The 20,139-nt window shown below is 38.7% G+C and overlaps 1 protein-coding gene across 2 annotated transcripts in view; it reads right to left on the bottom strand.

Annotated features, from left to right (window-relative positions):
* Nucleotides 1-7,558: 7,558 nt before the first annotated feature.
* EPM2A (EPM2A glucan phosphatase, laforin) overlaps nucleotides 7,559-20,139 on the bottom strand; it is a 35,679-nt gene continuing 23,098 nt past the window's right edge. For both annotated transcript variants that reach the window (XM_083857700.1, XM_083857701.1), the window contains exons 3-4: nucleotides 10,818-11,059; nucleotides 7,559-9,405 (exon numbers count right to left, since the gene is read on the bottom strand). In XM_083857700.1, coding sequence (XP_083713826.1) covers nucleotides 9,125-9,405; nucleotides 10,818-11,059 — 523 coding nt within the window. In that variant the 3' untranslated portion in view covers nucleotides 7,559-9,124. The remainder of the gene's footprint in view (nucleotides 9,406-10,817; nucleotides 11,060-20,139) is intronic.

The following is a 20,139-nucleotide window of genomic DNA, read 5'->3' as shown; positions in this document are numbered from 1 at the left end:
ATTTCTGCACATCTCTTGTAGGTGATTCAGAGCCATGCAGAATCCTCACGTATTTTTGTGTTTCTCTACACTAAATAAAAGCACTATGAAGAAACAGAGGTGAAAAGAAGTAGCTGTAGCACCGAGGTATGTATAGTATTGCTTTGTTTTTTGGCAAGTCTGGAGTGAACAGTTACCAAGGTAGAGTGCAAATGCCCATGGAGAAAAAAATCCACAAGTCAAAGAATTTTCTCAAAATTTCTGTAGTATGAGTTGTTTTAAATGGGAGGAGTAGCAGGGGTAGAAAGTAAGGAGAAAAGTACAGGAGTAAATGTGTACAGACTAGAGAAAAATTATGCTTGTGGAAAATACAACAGCAATATTGCTGAAAAATGCAGGCTCTCACCAAGACACTGCAGAGCTTAGTTGCATTTCCAGCCACTGTGTGTCTGACATATGCACTTCCATTCTTTTAATTTGCAGTCTTGAAAACCCTGATCTTGGGTAGGCTTGCTCTTCATTTTATTTGTGTTCCAGGGAGGTATGTGGCACCTGAACACAGATGCTCAGAAAAGTCTGTTGGTGTGCATAACAGATATTGTCAGATATTGTTTGCATAAAGAAGTTCCAACACATTTTACCACCCAATCAATATCTTGAAAAATGAAGTGATTTCACTTTGCCACCTTACACAGCTTGTTTGAGTCACAGAGTCATGTAATGAGAGTGTCCTTATCCTCAAACTCATGGGATTTTCTGGGGGGATTTTAGTTGCATCAATGAACTAATTTTTAATTTTTTCATCGAACATCACAGTGGAGAATGCAACCAAGCAGTTGGGCACCAAGTGTAAAGTATTCAAATTGAAATCCCCATGACTATTCTGGTACTTAAATTTCCACAAGCTGTGTGTATTTTGTTAGATCAATTTGTATCTAAAGGATGTGTGACCTGAGCAGAGCCTTTCAGAGCACAGGAGGAGACTCAGACAATCACCTGCCCAAGTCCACTGCTGAAAAAAAGGACTGCTAAAATGTACACTGATGAGTATAGGAATGTTTTTAACAAGTTTTTCTAAATCATTTTCTCTCCTGCCTTGCCAAATGAAAAGCAGGTTCAGCAGGATAACAGCAGATTCTGGCAATGACTGCATTTCTCATCAATGTTTGTTTTACAGATGTGGGGGTTTTAACAAAAATCTGTGCTATACAAGAATATATTTTAATCAGGAATATAACACAGTTATAAGTGTATAATATAAACAGTTGAGTAAAAATAAGATAACTGTTCTATGTTTAGTAGTACCCCAATAAACCAGACTTAAAAGCACAGAAATTACCCTATTATTTCCATAAATTTCTGATATCATTCTTTGGGTTGTTGTTTTTTTTTTTTTTTTTTAAATCAGAGTGCTACTGAAGGATACCTTGAAATTACAGCTATTCAGGAAAACAAAATAAAACCGTGTTTATAGTTAAAATTAAGTTACTGATTTTAGCTCCATAAGCAGAAATACACAAATGGCAGAGCTCAGCATTTTCTAAAGTGTACTCAAGTCATGTTCCCAGCAATCAAGAGAGACTTAATCAGATTTTTTTCCTCTCAAAAATAATGATCTTGGCGGATTTTGTTAAATAGCTTGCCAGGCTTTGCTGTTCCCAAGGGTGTTGTGTGCTTATGGTGATTGCTGGGTGCTGAGATGTACTTGTGCCTCACTGCTGCATTTCCTCAGTCCCTGTGCCTGTGTCCCTAACAGCTGAATGAGACATTTGCAAGTGCTTTGAAACCCGAGTGAAGGTGGGAGGCTGTGCCTGTGGCTCTGCTGCCCTGAGGGAGTAGTCTCTGCCCTGGAGTTCGGCTGCTTCCCACCCACTCTGCGTTCACAGAGCTCTCCCTGCCCTCAACCTGTGTTGCCAGCCTCACTTTCTCCTCTGCTTCTTCTCAGGTGACATGAGAGCTCCAGAAGGAAGGAAGGCCACCTGGCCACTTCCTCTGCCTTATCCCAGCAGACGGCTCATTTCTTCAGTTCACGCATTTTCCTACTCCTGTTTCTCCATCTTCCTTTGCTGGGCTAATGTATCTCATTATCGCCTTACAAGACATTTTGTAGTCCTCTGCGTAAAAATTGCTGCAAAACCATGCATTTATTTTATCATATAGGAAGAGTGGAAGACTTCAGAAATTAAGAACAGCACTTTCAGCTTCAGTTGCTGAGAGCTGAATAGCTAAATTAAGCTTAATTAAAAAACCAAAACTCAAACAAACTAAAACCACCCCACAAATTAAATTTTCAGTGGTGCTGAGAATACCCTATCATGATTATTTACATTACTCTTTGAACAAGGTACTTGGATGGAAAGTGCCATAAGGCGCCAAAAAGACAACAGAGAGACTGGCTAAAGATGGCAGGATCCTTGTTCCAGGTGAGTAAGACATCTCAGGTGGGAAGAAGGCATGATCAGAGTCCTGCTTCTTATTGCTGAGCTGCCTGTGAGCACCATCAAACTGCAACACTCACACATTTAGCAGGAAAGTGTGTGGGGGTCATGGGCAAGTAACTCTCAGTGAAATTTAAGGTGGTCATTTAGGCCATATTAACGTGGAGTTCCAAAGCACCTGAAATACTGTTTGATCAAGCGCCCCACAGCCACTGAGAGTGGAGGCACTGGGAACAGCAGTTCTCTCATTTAGCTCCTTGTAGTGGACTGAGGTTGAGCATTTTTTTGTTAAGAAACAGAATCACTCAAGTAGAGAGATTAAATATTCCATTCCACCTGTAGTGTCCAGCTGGTGTCAGGACCACTGCTACTACATATGGATTTCCCATTCTGGCTCTCTGGCTACAAGCACAGGTGTTGCAGAGTGGGAGACTTCTGAAAGGCTTGCCTGTTCCAGCAAGACAGATGTGAAGAGAAAGACTCCATCATGATGTGTTTTTGTTTAGACTTCCATCTGGAGCTATAATTTAAGTATGTTTAAGTGGGACCCCTCCCATTAGCTCTTTTAAAGCATTGATCCTATTTCCGAACCACACATCTCTACACAAAGGATTTATGTGACTGCCAAACCACAGGGCACCAGCAACCATTTTTGTGCTCGTGAAGCTTCACCAGCTTGGGTGCACTGCATGAGTTAATTGCCCAAGAGAAGGTATCCAACTGGTCTGTGTTCTTGAGAGTGTACCCTTCCACATTTCTTTTTTATACAGCTAAATATTGCAAACTGCATTTTAAGCCTAAACACTGTCTTTCATTCTTAACCTCTATGTTATGCATTTTATTGAATTTTTGAAGATTGGATTAATTTTCAGCATTTGATTTGTTGCAATGACTTTGGGCTGGCTGCCCAACTCAACCGTGGCTGCTACTCTTGGATGATGGCCTGACCATTAATTATTTCCCTGCTGAAACTGCATTACCACAAAATAAATTTTGTTATAATGACATTAAGTAAAGGCCACAGAAACCTGTCCAGCATTAGAAATTTCTTCTTGGAAGCTTTTTTATGCTTTTTCCTCACATTATCTAAATCAAGAATGAGATATCATTTAATATTTTACCAGCTTATGAATAAATAGGCCTTCTATTTCCCCTCATGTAAATATAAAAACATCAGCATTGAAGTAATTATCAAATCACAAACGTTATCCTGCAATCTTTATAAATTCAATCTCCCAAATAAGACAACACATTTAAGCACGAAAAGATTGAATCATGTCAGGTTAAGTTAGTTACCATCTTTAGTTTGCAGGGCATAACAGTTCCAGTGTATAACAGTTCTTAGTTCATAAGACAAGTCTCACTATGTAAAAAGGGTTTGATAAAATACCCATTGCTCATTCTTACAAATATGGAACTTTTTAAGCACAAAATTAGAAAGTAAATCTTTAGAGACTCTAATGAAAGGCCTTGAGGTGAAAGGAAGAGCAAGAGGAAAATATGTATAATTAAGAATGAGCACCCCGTAGGTTCACTGTTAGCACAACTGAAGTGCCAACAATATTTATTTTGGTTACTTGTATCAAAATCCTGCAATTATGCTAATATATGGTAATGTCATTGCCCTTGAAAATACTGCTTTCCTCTAATAATTTAGGAAGGAGATCAATTATGAAGTCATGTGGTTTGGTCTTGCTGTTGGTGATGTCACTCTGTTGCTGAAAAACGTAAAAATTATTGATTCCTTTCCACTTATACTATTCCCAGTCTCTTCCTTCAGAGCCCATTTCCCTTTATGTCATATTCATGTGGAAAATAAACCACATTTTTTTTTCCAGCAGAATATTTTTTAAGAAATATCTGCAGAGGTGATTTACCACTGAATGTAACAGAGAATGTAAACAGAGTTAGAGACATTCAGCTCTCCTTTGCTGCATTAATCCAATTCCATTTTAGCTAACAGCAGCCTGATGCTCATTATCCTTTCAGAAGGTAACTCTTGCTTGCCAAATATATGCTTTTCCAGTAGTTATTATACTTCTAAGTATTTTCTCATTGTTTTCTGCTGCACAGTCTATTTTGTTAAAGAATAAATTTTTTGTAACTTCTTCATTGATTTGAAAGATCTCACAGCAATTAAATTATGAAGAATAAAAGGAGTAACAGGCTAATATACTTACAGCAAATATCTTCGGCTACTTTAGGATTTTTTCCCCTCAATTACAAACAAGTAAATTCAGTGGGGTTTATAAATTAGAGCTCAAAAATGCCATCATGATTGGCGATGGAATAAGTATGACTTTTTGCATTCTTGTTTTTTTTTTATTATTACCTGCTCCTGCATAATTTACAGCCTTTTTTCTTTTCCATTGCCCAAGTGGGCTTGACTGGCAGTCTCAAATTTTAATTTCATTCCAGAACAGAGAGACTGTTTTGCACATAATTTTGTGCAGTCCATACAACTCAGCTGCTAGGTTTGAGATTTTTCAACCATGGACAACAGCCTGGTTTGAAAACTGCAACCACAGCTTCATTGTGCTTGGTGCTGTACAGAGGGAACATCATAAACTTACAACATAAGCAAAGGGACTAAAGGTCAAAGTGCAAAATAGCAAGCAAGGAGTAAGGGAGAAAATAAGGTATTCAATAGTCACACCAGCCACACCAGTTCCCTTTCATCAGCTTGCATCATCAATCTAAAAATGTCCTACAGAATTGTGCCACTAGTACTTTTGTGATGTCCAAAGGAAAAATATTTATGAAATTACACCCCTCAAAGCCCAATCCATTCCTCAAGGAGCTGTGCTTGTTACAAAATCACTTGTGAGCAAATTTCTTGGCCCCTTCATGTGCATAGCCCTGGGAAAGAACATGTACTGTTGTTTGGCCTCATCATGACATTGAGATATGATAAATACCTGGAGTTATAAATTTTCCCATTTCAAGCAGCAAATTCTACTTTCTTCCTTAATTTAGTGGAGGTAAAAACATGGCTCTAGCAGGGCAGAGAATACTGATGCTCACAGCATCACAACTGTTTTCCCCAACTGATGCTCTTCTGTGATGAGTTATCAAAATATTTTTGCCTGGTTCCCATTACTATGGGCTTTTTGGGCCCCCTCCAAAATAACCATTACTGTCTATATAATTCTAATTCATTTTATAGGAGCTGTTTTTCTCTAAATTTTGTAGTGCTTTGGGACTAAAGTGTAGGACAAAGGAATACAGGTGACCTTGTCCCTGAAAAGTAACAGGTGTGTTAATTACCCAATACAGCCTCGCCCCTGGTGAGTCTATCCAATAAAGATAAGTGTGATAAAATGGACTGGGTTAGCTGGTGAGGGGAGGATTATGAAGGAGGAGGAACCTTGAGGAAGAGGGAATGAGATAAGCTGAAGAAGAAGGATCCTGGGGGGAGAGAATCACTGCTGTGAGGTCAGTCTGGGTCTGCAGTCAGAACCTGTTGGTGGAACCTGCAGTCACAGTCTAGCCAGGTAAAAGCTGCAATCAGAGTCTGCAAACCAATACCTGCAGTCATAGTTTAGCAGGAAATAACCAGCAGTTAGAGGCTGCAAGGGAAACCTACAGTAGGAGCTCACTGCAGCCAGAGTCTGTGAATGGCTGGAGTCAGGGTGGCTGAGCTGTAAAGAGGAATAAACCAGGTCCCTTTTCATGCTGTGATAAACAAGAAGTCTGTGTCTCAGCTCATTTCTACTCTAACAAGAAGGCTGCTGCAACATAAAATAGCAAGGAAATATACAAGTACATAAACAGGAGCCTGTCTTGATCCTTTCATCCCAAATACATCAAGAGGCTACCCTGTGGAAAGAGCTAATGATCCAATCAGTATAAGAACATATTACAAATCTGAATTTCAATACATAATCTCTAGATGCAGATTTGTTATGTAATTATACATTTGAAGAAATTAAATATTTTTATATTATTTTTTCTTTTGCTGCAGTTTCTTGCAATCATCCTTTTAGCGTGAAAGTTCCTTGTTGCATTCCACAGAAAAGATTTTGAATGAATATCGCTTGTCAGAGTGGCGTTCATTGACAAAGGCAGGAAGGTAACAATGAGGGGAAAAAAGGATGCTACAAATAGGTACAAAGGGAGTGCAAGCCCCTGGGATTCCCCCTGGGGTCTCTTTGCATCCTTTGTTGACATGATGTTGCTAAGTTGCTTTTGTGCAGTTCCTGAGCTAATGCAATCTCTGTGATATGTGCTTCCAAGCAGTTCAGCAGAGAAGCAAACTGAAGTGGCAAGAAGCAATGAATCAACAACCTCTTGCTGAAATGACAGTAAACAATGAATTAACAGCCTGGTAGGGCATCTTTGAATGTGTGACTCCTGTGTTGTATGAATTCCTGCCCTACAAATGAAACATCAGTCTGCATCCATTGCTGATATAATCAGAATTAGGAAGTAGCCAATAGAGAGTGGCTGTATTTAGTTAGTCATATACTTATTTGTTTGTGCCATGTTATGCACTGCTCAGTCCCAAGAGCCCTAAAACCGTATATATATATATATATATATATATATATACATTACCTGTGGAACAAGAATCAACTCTACAAATATTTGCATTTATTACAAGTTGCATCTGGAGGAAAGGGCTGTCTGTCAGGGATGCTTGGAAATACATTTTACGCTTGTGGTTTCAAATAAATCTCAGCAGAAATGTAACACTTCAGTGAGTTGTACTCTCTATTTCTTATGCCATTCTCTGTCTCTCAGTGCTTGATTTTGAGGAGAATGTGGCAGCAAAAGCTCACCAATTTTACTTCAAACTCAGTCAAAACGAGGTAACTCCTGGGCAGGCAGCTGTAGCTCTGCACAGCGTGAGCTGTGAGCCCAATAGCCAGACAGGAGCACTCATTCCCTCTGCCCTGGGCTAGGAGAAGAAACATCTATTTTTGTCTTTGAAGGTACCAGAGGTGCCATATGATCCACACACCTCTGCTGTGCTGTTTTTTGAGATTTCTTATCAAACTGACACAGCATGCCACACAAGACATGGGCTCTTACCATTAAAGTGGCTGGTTCCACTTCTATATAGAAATATCGATCATGACCCTTTTTGCTGTTTGTGACACTGGAAGACAAAGATACATGACAAAACGGGCTGCTGGAATAGTCACTTTGTCTTTATTTAACAGAGACATTTTCTCATCCATTTTGTAAACAGGCAGTGTTATTTCAAAAAATCAGAAATGAAATCATGATCAAATCCACACACAGAACAACTTAAATAAACATTTTTCTTTTCAATATGATTTCAGTATAGGATAAATAAAATATATTATTTTGGACATTCTCCATAAACAGTTCATATCTGATAGTTTCTCCATTAAGTATTCAGAAAATCAATATTTATTTCTTAAACTACTCTATCACTGACTGCATCTTTAGAGGAACAAGTTGGCTGGAAAAATTTCACTGAAGAATAAACCTATAGAAATTATGTTTCCTAATGTTTATGCATCCTTAATCCACTCTTCTCTCTTGAGGATTGAAACCTACAGCAAATTGATTTTATCTGAGCAGGACTGGAAGCTGTTGGTGCCACTGCTTCGTTTAGCTAAGGGACCAAGCAGCAAAGGAAAACATTAGGGATCACCCACAAAGCTAACACTGAAGCTAAGCTCCAGAGAACCCATCCTCGGCAGAGTTGCTCTTTGTTCCTAGACAGGGCCCTATTCATTCAGCCCAGAGACAGCCCAGCATGAGCTTCAATCAGCTGAACTGAACACACACCCACTGCTCACCCAAGGAGAAGCTTTTGCTGTATTGAAGATATTAATCTAGGCCAATAGCCCAGAGGCTGTGGTGCCAGTCATGCCCATTGCTTACCACACAGCTCCTATAGGCCCTGTTTTACCCCAGTGGTTACTGCTCAGATTGACTTGGCACCTAAGGGAGCCCCTGTACAGCACTGCATGGACCAGAGGAGCAGCTTCAACTCAGAGAACTCACAGCCTAGGATAATGTAGCAAACAGTGCTCCTGCTCCACAACAAGCATGGCTGCCACAGCTGGAGCTGCGTCCCCTCTTCATGCCACAGCCCAGCATAACCTCAATGTCATAAAAGAATATAGCTGGAGCTCATAATATTTAACATTAACTAGATGGACAAAGAGAAAATCTTAATTTACTGCATTAGACATTATCTTTTTGTTTTTAAATACTGAATTGAAGAACCAGTTTCCTTCTGGTCTTTCTCATTAATACCACTTGTCTACAAAATTACTACAAAACACTGCAACAATCTAATATCTGCTAAAAATAACTGAGCAGCTTTGATGATGATCTGCTCCATCCTAACCTGAACCTTAATCCAATTAATCTTTATATTTTTTTCTTGTCAGTGAAATATTGCTCTATTTCACCTCGCATCTTATTCAGTGTCTACCCTAAAACCTCAGCTCCTACAGGCAAGTAGTTAAAAGAGAATCTTGTTTCACTTTGCAGTTTCTAGGTCTCACACTTGTACCAAAAGGCTTGAAAACAGGAATCATGTCAGCTTAAAGAAAGCAAATAAAAAACACTCTAAGGCACTTTTTAAACAAAATTCTCATCACTTTTACAAGAAGTTTATAATCTGAAGAGGTGAGGTGGGTGCCTGAGTCACAGAAATTTCTAAGTCCTTGGGGTTCAAATGTAAGGATTCCTTGTCACCTTCCTTTTCCTCTTCTGCTTTTCTACTCCTGTATTTGGTATGAGGAGCGAAGATGCCCAAATTTCTGGTAGAAATCATCCTCAGCACGACTCAGAGCCTCCTCGTCGATGTAGACAGCGGGTCTGCGGGAGGCCAGGAAATACTGCACCTTCCGCAGGCTCCATCCCACCACGTACCTGAGCCAGCCGCTGACCGCGGCCGTGGACCTGCCAACCCCCGCATTGCAGTGCACATAGACCGTGTGCCCATTCTGCAGCAGCTCGTGCAGCAGGCACACAGCCTGGGGCAGCATCTGGATTCTTCCTAAGGTGAAAAACAAGGCATGCTCATCTGCACTGGACAAAGCCAGCTCATGGCTGAGATTCTGCCTGTACAGCCTGATGAACTGTCAAATATTATAGCAAACCTGACATATTCCACTTTTTTTCTTTCTTTTCTCAAATGACCTTCTAGGCTAACTTGATTCTTTTCTCCTAACATGGAATCACTGTAAAATGCCCCAAGTCTTCTCTAAATATACATTCTGATAACATCAGATATGTGTGGCATATTCATTTTCAAAGGAACACATTTTCAAAGGAACAAGGCCACACATTATAGAAAACAGCACAACTTGCATAGTTAAAGTTAGCAAGCCAAAAATGAGTTGGTTTTGGTTTGGTTTTTTTTAACATCAGATGTTTGCAAAGGTACCTACATACTGCTGATTTCCAAAACATTGTAAGGAAGGTCATCATTTCAGTAAGTGATGGAGGGAGAGCAGAAGAACATTTTACTGTACAACTTAAAACTGTTATGACTTCATTGTGTACTAAGCATACAGTTAAACAACACATAATAGCCTGTCTCACTGCCAAAGGGATGAATATACCTTATTTTCTGACACTTTTCTTCTAGCTATCCTGAGAACAGAGTTGCAAACAGAGGAGCCCAACTTTTCCTCATGGCACATACGAGCACTGACATTAAGCCCTTTCAAATCCCTGTTTTATGGTCTCCTGTCTCCCTGATGTCCTATTGCTGACATGACAGTTATCTATTTGGGGCAGTGGTATTTCACTGCGTTGAAAGCACTCTCTTCTGCTGGCAGGCTGCTCACTTGAAAACATTCACTTTCTAGTCTTCTGATTTTCCAATAGATAAGACTTTCATCTGAGCATTCCAACCAAGGACTTAAAAGTACTAGTTACTGATGTTACAGCTCAGGTGCTGTATTTTCAATTAATTACAAACTATTATATAAATGTCTTTATGGAGTTTCATCAGACTGGGATACTACAGTTAAAGAAAAACTGTGTTGGGAAGGGAACAGCAGACACACAGCATTGTCTCTCCATTTTTAATCAGCAAAGGTGGCAAGCTGCTCTGCTCTGCAAACTTGCAGTCTCCCACCTACACAGCGTATTTTCATTATTTAGGCTGAACTCAAGCAGAAAGCAAAAACAGCCAAGCAGTTATTGATGTCAGATGGCTTTAAACTCAAATACACATAATACTGCCAGACACAAAGTGCTTCAGATGGCCTCTCTGCCTACAAGAATATATGAATAATTAGTTAAAGACAGCACACAAAGAAACTATATCTTGTGTGCCAGCTATATTTTCATGTAAAATGTACACAGAACTCCTCCTCCCCAACTGTCATGAAAGTGACAGATTAGTAACTCAAAGTGTTTGTTGCTACTAATTTACTGCAAGAGTGATATTAGTATTACCTTCAGTGCTCATGTCTGCAGTTGGCAGCCAGACATAGGCAAGACCTTCTTCCTTGTACAGTTTCATGAGGATTTCAGGGCTCATGGGTTCTGGGTAGCGGTTGCAGCCCCAGGAGTTTTGAATAATGTCAGATTCAGTCTGGAAGTTCATCACAGCTGTAACACCCAGCTCATGCTTCAGCTTGATGGTCACGTGCTCCAGCTGCCGAGGGCAACTTCCCAGCCAGATGTTGGGCAGAATCCTAGCATTGAGAAAACATTGCAGAGGGATTGATTACAGTATCTTAAGGCAACTGCCAAGGTCAGCAGTGTTCCAGTTCCAAACCTGCTTGACATCATCACACAAACACTGCTAGGCACAGACTTTCCACGTCATGCAGTAAAAAACTTCTTGTTTCATTACAACTTATTTTGTTACAGTTGAGTTGGTGATGTCTGATGCTGGGGATCAAGCTCCTAGACTACTATAAAGAGCCACATGAACTGAGAAAAAATTTCAGAGCATATTTATAGCACAGGTCTCCAAGGCATCATTCATCACTAAGCTTGTGGTAGAAGCTTACTAACATCAGGGATTAGAATAAGAAGACTTTGAAGATTCATGCAATTTGCACACAAGACAAAACAAACAAAAAAACCTCTGAACACAACAAAAACAAAAACCTAAAGAATCCGCACAGTCCAGATCTGCATTACTTTAATAATAAGTCAAACATAAAGAAGTCTTCCAACTCTTTAGCGACCACTATAATGAGGGAAGTAGGGGAAAAAAACATTTTGAACTACCCTTCTGAGATGAAATGTAAAAATTAATGAGTAATTTTCTTCTAATTTTTCTCTGATTTCTTGGAGTCTAGTGGGAATCAAATACAGAATTACAATACATGTATAGCTTCCCTCAATGCCTGAAGGACCAGAAATTTTTCAGGAAAACAAGAGGTTTATGTAGGATGGGAAAGTACCAGAAACATGGTTGTTTATCTAAATCAAACTTCAAGAGTTCTATGGTTTTCCCATTGCTAATTATCATAAAATTATTGTATACTTCAACAGATGTTGACATTATAAACTGAATATTAAGAAACTTATTTTCAAATGAGGGGTTTTAATAGACACATGCAATTAAATTGATGGTATCTACAATGGATTATTCAGATGCTCAAATTCCTAGTGATTCCTAGATACTTTAATTTCTTTATGCTTCCATTAACTTCGATTTTGAATGCGCAATCCACAAACAACACAGAATAACCCTGCATTTAACGGCAACAAATCTGTAACACTATTAACCACAAACTTAGCAAACACTATTAAATGCAAGTCTACATCTACAACAAAAGCAAGATCCTCAAAAATAAAATGTCTGCCATGCATGCCTTATGATCTTTCCCAGTGTTAACCTCAGCAACAAATAAGGAAAGTTTTATGTTTTTACAGGAGCCTATAAACCACTGTTAAATCATCAGATAGCTATTTCCATTTTACTATCACAGTAATAAGTACTAGCATTTAATTAGGGCCTGTAATCGACTGTAATTATTAAATCCTGCTCTATTAGTTCTGCAATATTATCAAAAAGAAAAATTCAAATTCAGGAAGCACTAATTATTACTGCTTCCTGTTTGTAAGCTGCATCCATGGTGGGTTGCATACAAGCTACACAAACACAGCCTTGGGTCTTAACAGCCCCTGTTTCAATAGGACAAAACACTTGATCTCAATATATGTTAACTGAGACCAATTTAAACAAATATATTTCATTGCAAATAACCATTCCAGCCATGTTCCAACAGTGATCACTTGAAAAGCTTTGACTTAGTTGTTGTTTCACATACATGTTCAAGAATTGCCCAAAATCCAACCCAGCTCAAGCACTCTCACTGATCAGAGGGAGGTGCAAAGTTCCACTGCAACCACTGCTTCACTGCCCCCCTTCCCATGTGCCAGCCCCACAGCAGCCCCCATCCTAACCTGAGAGAGTGATTGCTGCCAGGATTCTGCCACAGGAACCTGCCACCATGATTAGAGCATTTCAAGGTGGTGAATGTAAGCTACAGTGCCCTGACAGATGCTGATGAATGGCTGGAGATGAGCAATGCCCACAAAACTCCATTCCCAGGACAGGGAAATGGCAATAAATGGCAATATCACTAATGCCTTGTGACAATATGAGGATATTATTTCAAGAACAAGAACACAGTACCTTTCCTTCAAAGGCTTTCCTGGACACTCATACGTATGTAATTCACTTGATACTTTGTGAAACATCTAATGCACTAAATGCATCTAATGCACTTGATGGGAGGGGAAAAAAAAAAAGTGTTTTCTAGGATTTGACTGAATTAAAAGTGACTGAAGCATTATAAATAAAATTCTGGGTAGTACTCTTGCTTACTGATAAACCTATGCTTTATAATTTTTTCCCTCAATGATTTTTTAATGGGTGAACATCACAGCTGTGCTATCTGCAAGACCCCTGGTATATAGACCATTTGTTTATTTTGTTTTTGCAGCCCAACAGGTCAAGACATGACAAGACCTCCTGTATTGCACAACACTAATTGCATTTACTGAACAATCTGAAGAGTTTACCAAATTTTTATCACTGTCTTTCCCCATAATTAAAAAAACTAGTGGAAACATTCAGAGAATGACCTAAGGGATGTATTTAGGACAGGTAATTCTTCTGAATTAATTTTATGATCAGGTCCTGAAGTTTAGCCTTTGAGAGGATCAAGATGTAGCTTTGACCATGGTCTACAAGCCCCTTATCTACCCACCTACAAATAATTGTGATTCTTGGTCTTGCTGGCCAAGGCTTAACCACCCTTTTACCATGCAGAAAAGATTACTGCAGAGCTGTCCTATCAATCATTTTATGTAAAAGTTCCTACTGCATAGTACCTATATTTCTATTTAGTTTTATGTAGTTCAAACCTTACGTTTTTCTGACATCAGAAGCAAGGAACAAAAGGGGTTAGTGCATGTGCAAGTACAGAGACCAATGGAGAGTTTAGCATCTATATTTTATATATTGATTTTTCTGATAGCCCTACTGAGGGCTTCATTATGCTGAGCATCAGCAAAACATACATATTGAACCAAGCAAGAATGTGGTAATTTCATTTTTACATCTCTTTCCTTAATGATATAATCTTTAGTTTTCCTTTCAATGTGGCCCTTCTTTGAGCTGCCACAGAACCTAGGTCGGTAGCTAGATTTTAGCCACAAGGCTATTTAGCATGGGAAAGAGAGCTCTTTAACACTCCCCTCTAAACTGTCAAGTTATAGTGCTCTGAGCTCTCTGACAGCCACTGCTTTCCAGCTCACATATGGGTGTATTCCAGCAGCAGATTATGTGATCCCCAAGTATATCAAAAAACATTAGGAAATTATTAGTAATCAACAGACCTTTAATATTTTCAGCCAAACCCCTTTGATGTTCCCAAAATATCAAAACAAGATGTTGTCTTAGCAAAATTCTACTTGAAATTTTGTTTTAATATAAAAAGGCACTTTGTAAACTTCCTACATCAAGGATAATAAACCATGTTTGGCTCCAGAAGACATTCTGTCAGAGACAGTTTATCAATGAAGAAATCACCTAGAGTGATTTAAACATCAATGACATTTGACAATCTTCTGAGACTAAGACTTGTAGATTGTCTATAAGCCCTTTCTTTATAAGTACTTTCAGCCTGCCCTACACTTCAGTTCTCCACCAGTAGTATGGATACAATATTTACCTACCTTAATGGAACTTTTAAGGGTCCAACAGATGAATTAATGTGAGAAGCTTGAGATTGTGGTAACAAGGACTAAATTTTAGGCAACTGTTATTCAGTTTATTTTTACAGAGCCCAGACTGAAGGCTGACCTATTCAAAACCTGCTTTTTGACTTACAAACTGAGAAAACCAACAATTATTTATCATTACCACGGAGTAAATATGGAACACCCTGCAAACACTTGTACAGTCCTTTTCCAGTACACTTAAATTATTTTTAATGATCTAGACATATATTGTGTTAGTTGGTTTCCCCCCAGGACCCTGCAGAGTCTAGATTAAAATATAACAATGCAGAGTAAATGCATCTAAAATAACAAATACATTCCATTTAATCAAGCCGTATGCAAATGGTCTTCCCATCCCTGAGGAGAAAATGAATCTGAGGCAATGAAAAATTAGCATTGTGAAACTTTTTTTTTAATGGTGCAGACTAATTTTCAGGCTGGCTGACAAAGCATGGCACACCATAACTCTCAAGCTTAGTACAGTACAGAACCAGCCCAGCAACTCTAACTGTAGGGATTTGATATGCAGAGAAGGTGACCTGACCTAGGGGAAGACACTGCATCAGGCAGTCAGCTCTTCCTCCGTGACATCAATGTCTACTCTGCTTCTTCAGCAGCTCCTGTTTTACTTTTGCTAATAATGCTTTGAGACAAACAGATCCTAAATAGAAATTTCCTTAAAATGCTGAGTTGCAAGCTGGGATGACTCAGATACTGCTTCCAGATCTGAACAATCATCAATGTGCTAGGAGGAGGCATCTTAGAATCTACTCTAAAATTATTCAACCCTCTAAGAGTCACAGTTCTTACAGAAAAGGATAGGATTTGTCACTTTAGGTACACATTTCACCAGAGCATCTATCAGGCATTGACAGATGTCCTTTTATCCTGATAGTTGCCAGCTTCATTCAAAAGAGAGGACTTTGCCAAACTAAGGAAAAATAGCAGGGTATTTGTCATTGGTTATTGGCAACAGTGATCCATAACAATGCCATTTGTTTATACCAGTGATATTTTTGACCAAGGTCCAGTCTATTATTTTAAATGAAAAGTGATGGATTGAATTATCCCTCAATACCAGGTCAAGGCATAGCCCATGTTAAAGCTTGCACTCCACTTCACTTATCTACACCAGTTATCCTTAGATCCTGTTAAGCATCTGATGACAGTGAGATAAGTACTAATATATATATGTAACAAAACAGCAATTTAGCTGAAGCAACAAACAAAATCATTATTAAATTGACTGTCCTCCCTCAAGACTCTTATTTCTTAAAGGTATAGTATGCAACCACAGCTGCATGGAACTTGCAGTAAAACTTACTCTGCATTCCCAGAAGAGCAACATATATAATTAAGTCAATTTACCCCATTTTGTGTTGCTTCTAGGCATACAAGGTGATTTTTTTGCACCAACGTAGTGCTATTACCCTGGTACCAATACAAGCAAGCAGCCCAAAGGGAATACAGCCCTGAAGTACAAGTCCATTTATGGATTATTTTTGCAGCACTTAACTACTAGAGACTGTTTCCAATTACACTGCATTCCTATTTCCTCTCCTGATGGCACTGGAGTAGGAACTAATTCAGAATTCTTTTATAGGGTGGATTTTTAATGGAAAATCATGATCTGTCTGAACCAAAAGCTTCACAGAAATTTTCAACTTTCAGCCAAATTTAAACTAGTTCAGAGACCAGATGTCTGTTCCCTGTCTCATTTGACACAAAAAAGAGATTTCCAGAAGTATTGCTTTGGGCATATTCAAAATGAGAATATAGGAAATCCTACCAGCTATAGCTGAGATGCTCTTTCATCTTTTCTGTATTCTCTGCCTCGTGACAAGGCACATCACTTTAAATGGCGATACCACTGGATTATGATGACCCAGAACTATCAACCTGCATGTGCTCCTTCCTTTGCCTGCGGCATCCTTCTAACAACATACAGCAGCTTATTCATAGGTCTGTGTGTGCCTTCCCTGAAGTAACAAATTAGACATCTCTCTTCCAGGCCTTCCTTTTTCTTTTCTCTGAACCTGTGACAGTGAGCACTTCCTAGAAATGAGATGAGGTTCCTGTACTTTTGCCAGAGCAATCTAGAAACATTACTTAGATTGCTGTCTAGTGCCCTAAATGCATTCAAAAACAGAAAAGGATTTTCAAATTACCAAATTCTGTTCTCCAGTGGAAGATCTGAGTATGTTCAAGTATTCTTTGATATGTAGAAAACACACTGATTACTATCCTCACCTCAGAAAAAATTTACTTTTGTCCAATATGAATAGTGCAGTCACAGGTCATAGAGACATGTTCTTGTCTCCACAATTGACACAAAGAACAGATTATTTCATTTCACTATGTAAAATCCTTTTACTTATCTCTAAGTTACTAACACACTCCAACACAGCTTTGCATTCTTCACGCATACACACACACACAAACACACACACACATTTGTCATATATTCAAAGCATCTGATCACTCCTGTTTGCCTTTGGGCTCTCTCTCTTTTTGAGTATGAAATGAGTACATTTCTGAGAAGAACCAAAAATTACTTACTTCTTGTGCTTCAAAGGCTTTATCCCTCTTTATAATTCCCTGGCAGCTCTTCTACAGCATGTCATTGCTGACCTACATTCAACATGGGATTCCTTTTTCAAGTTAAGATCTTTCCAAATAGAGAATCTACACAAGGAGAGACCAAAGTTTACCCAAACCAGTATTAGTTTCAATTGCCAATGGTGTCAAATTAAACTAAATGAATATGCAGCAAAGGAGGAGATGAGACTCACAGTTGATGAATGCATCTCAGCAATATGCCCTGGAATAAATAATGTCACATGGACATCACTGTGTTTTAAGGTAACTATAGTCAAATAGAAAGGGAAACAGTACCTGTTTGTACTGACACTTGGTGAAAGCATTGCTTTATAAAGAGGTCAAAGTGGAAATATGAGCCTGTACCAAGAAGTGAACTGAAAGTAACAGAAAATTTATAGTAATGGGCTAAAAATCACTGATCCTATTCTATACACTCAAAATCTGAACTTTTTACTAATATTTTATTGTATCAAGAAAGATACAGAAAAATTAAAATATTCAAAATACAGTAGATTCCAGCTATTTCTTGTGAAAATACTTTCAAATGAGGGCAGACTAGGAATTTCACATTCTTACAAGGGAATTTAACAACTGTTTAAAGATAATATATATGAGAAGGGCAAACCAACTGGCTTTATCTAAATAAAAGACATAAAGAATATAAAATTCCATACAGCTTCACCTATAAAGTAACTACCAAGAGATAAGAAAAATGGCAACCTTTTTAAAATATTTTTTTTAGTCTTGTGTCTTCCTCCAAACATAGACAGCATGGGCAGATACCAAAACAGGAGTCCCTGGTTTGGTCTTGTACAGGAATTCTGGTTTCACTATAGTCTGTTTAAACAAAGGACAGAAAAATCTCTCAGCAAAATACCTCCTTCCCAATGAAATAATAATGTAGAACTGAGGGGTTACGACACTGACATTTCACTGCATATTGCACAGGGCACAAGGGTAAATGGCTGTAGTCTTAATCCTTTCTCCTTTTGATTTGCTGATAAAGTCCCAGCAGAAGACAAACCAATGGACCCTTCATGGCTAAAGCAGGAATGACTGGGAACTGTCAAATGCACTTGATTTCCCAGCACAGAGTCAAGCAGTAGTGGCCAGAGCAGGAGAGCAAGATTTGATGTTGTTATGGTCTAACTCCAAGGTAGAATAAACAGGCTTAATAAGATCCTCTTATCAAGAAAGATGGAATAAATGGCCATAACCTTAGCAGAAGCCATCAGAGGAAAGCACTGAATAATGATAAAACTATGTCCTACTGAAACAACACAGCTGCAGACCTTGTAGAAATTACTTATATTCTTGAACAAAAAATTGCTCTTACCTAAATGTCAAATGTAGAAGGAGCACAAGTCATTGCTTGTAAATTTGTTCTGCTTTACCACTGAAAGAGTGCTGTTTATTGTGATGTTAAGAATTCTACCTCAGGGTTTTAAATGAGGAGAATTAAACAGTCTACAATGTAGTTCCAAGGTGGTTTTTTACTTCTCCTTCTTATTTGGAACTCTGATGAAAAGCAATTAAGGTCTGGCAAATTTTCTTCTTAGGTGTAATTTGAACTACTTATCTAGCCTCTCACATGGGAGCAGACTTGGAATGTAGAAAGGAACACCTGCTTTCATCACTTTAGAACAACACTTTGTCAGCATAGCAATTTGCAAAGTTTCTCAAGCCCTTGAAATCTGAGTCTTATGCTTAATAGTATCTTATTTATTCTATGTTCACAAATCTGTGGCACAAAACTACCTCATTTACTGATATGCCAAGCAAATAAGCCATTAAGGTTTGACCTCAAGCTGACAATGTGCTAAAAGTAAAGCAGGTAGGAATAATATCAAACCTGTAACTGAAATACAGTATTACCCAGACATTCAGCTACAAAGTAGTTCCAGTGTTACACTGCCCTCAGGTTTTGCTGTCTCAGGAAAATATTTCCATAGCATCAGCTTGATGGTACAAAAGGGTTTGGTTGTCCTCATTTTATTCACCAAACTGCTCTTACAGCAGGCTCCACGGTGCTCTCTTCAGGTTCTGGGACACTGAGCAGCTGTGCCCATGCCCCAGCACAGCACAGCTCTTCTTGCTCTCAACTGTCCGGTGCATTCTGTAGGCTACATCTGCTTCAGGATTGTCCCAGCTTTGAATTCACCAGGAATACAGGATAAAAAGATCCATGTGAGAAGAATTAAAGTCACACAAGACTTTAGTCTAGACAGATCCACAAAATTTTCTCTTTTGGCCCATTTTCCCCTTCCACAGCAATCCCAAACATTCTCTTACAAGGGATGTAAGAGCTTTATTAGAAGAAACTCACAAAAAACATCTCATAAGGACAGATGCAGAGATGGAGGACATTGCTAACATTGCCACAGCAGGGAACTTACTTGATAAAAAGACATAGAGAACTGGAAAGTAAAACACATCCCACACTGCAAAAATGACAATAATACTTGGATAAGCTGTAGCACCATGATTGAAAGTCACAAAATAATCCTTCCGTTGCATTCAGTACTTGTAGGCCATCATCAGGAAAAATGGGATGAAGGGAGAAATACCTGGAGAGCCCAGCAGAGAGTGCCAGAACAATCACAGTTCTAGAAGACAAGTTTTCAGAGAAAAGACTGAAAGATCCAAGCACTAATATCAGAATGAACACAGAGAGCTATTCCAAAGTCAACCACTCTTATTCTCGGAAAAAAAAAGGAGTTTCCAAGCATATATTAAAGGGCTATAGAGGGCAGGATACTAATTTGTTCTCCAAGTCTTCTGTGGAGAGAACAAGAAGAAATTAACTTAAATTGCACTAGAAAGACTTAAATTGAGATAAGTAAAGCCTTTTAATGGTTGGAATATTGAGGTAATTGAATGGGAGAGTAACAGGCCTATAGAGTCTCATCACTAAGATGAGATCATA

This window comes from Zosterops lateralis (assembly GCF_965231275.1).
Source record: "Zosterops lateralis genome assembly, chromosome: 3".
In the NCBI taxonomy this organism is placed as follows: Eukaryota; Metazoa; Chordata; class Aves; order Passeriformes; family Zosteropidae; genus Zosterops; species Zosterops lateralis.
Note: the sequence above shows the minus strand (reverse complement) of the source record. Positions and strands in the feature narration are given on the sequence as shown.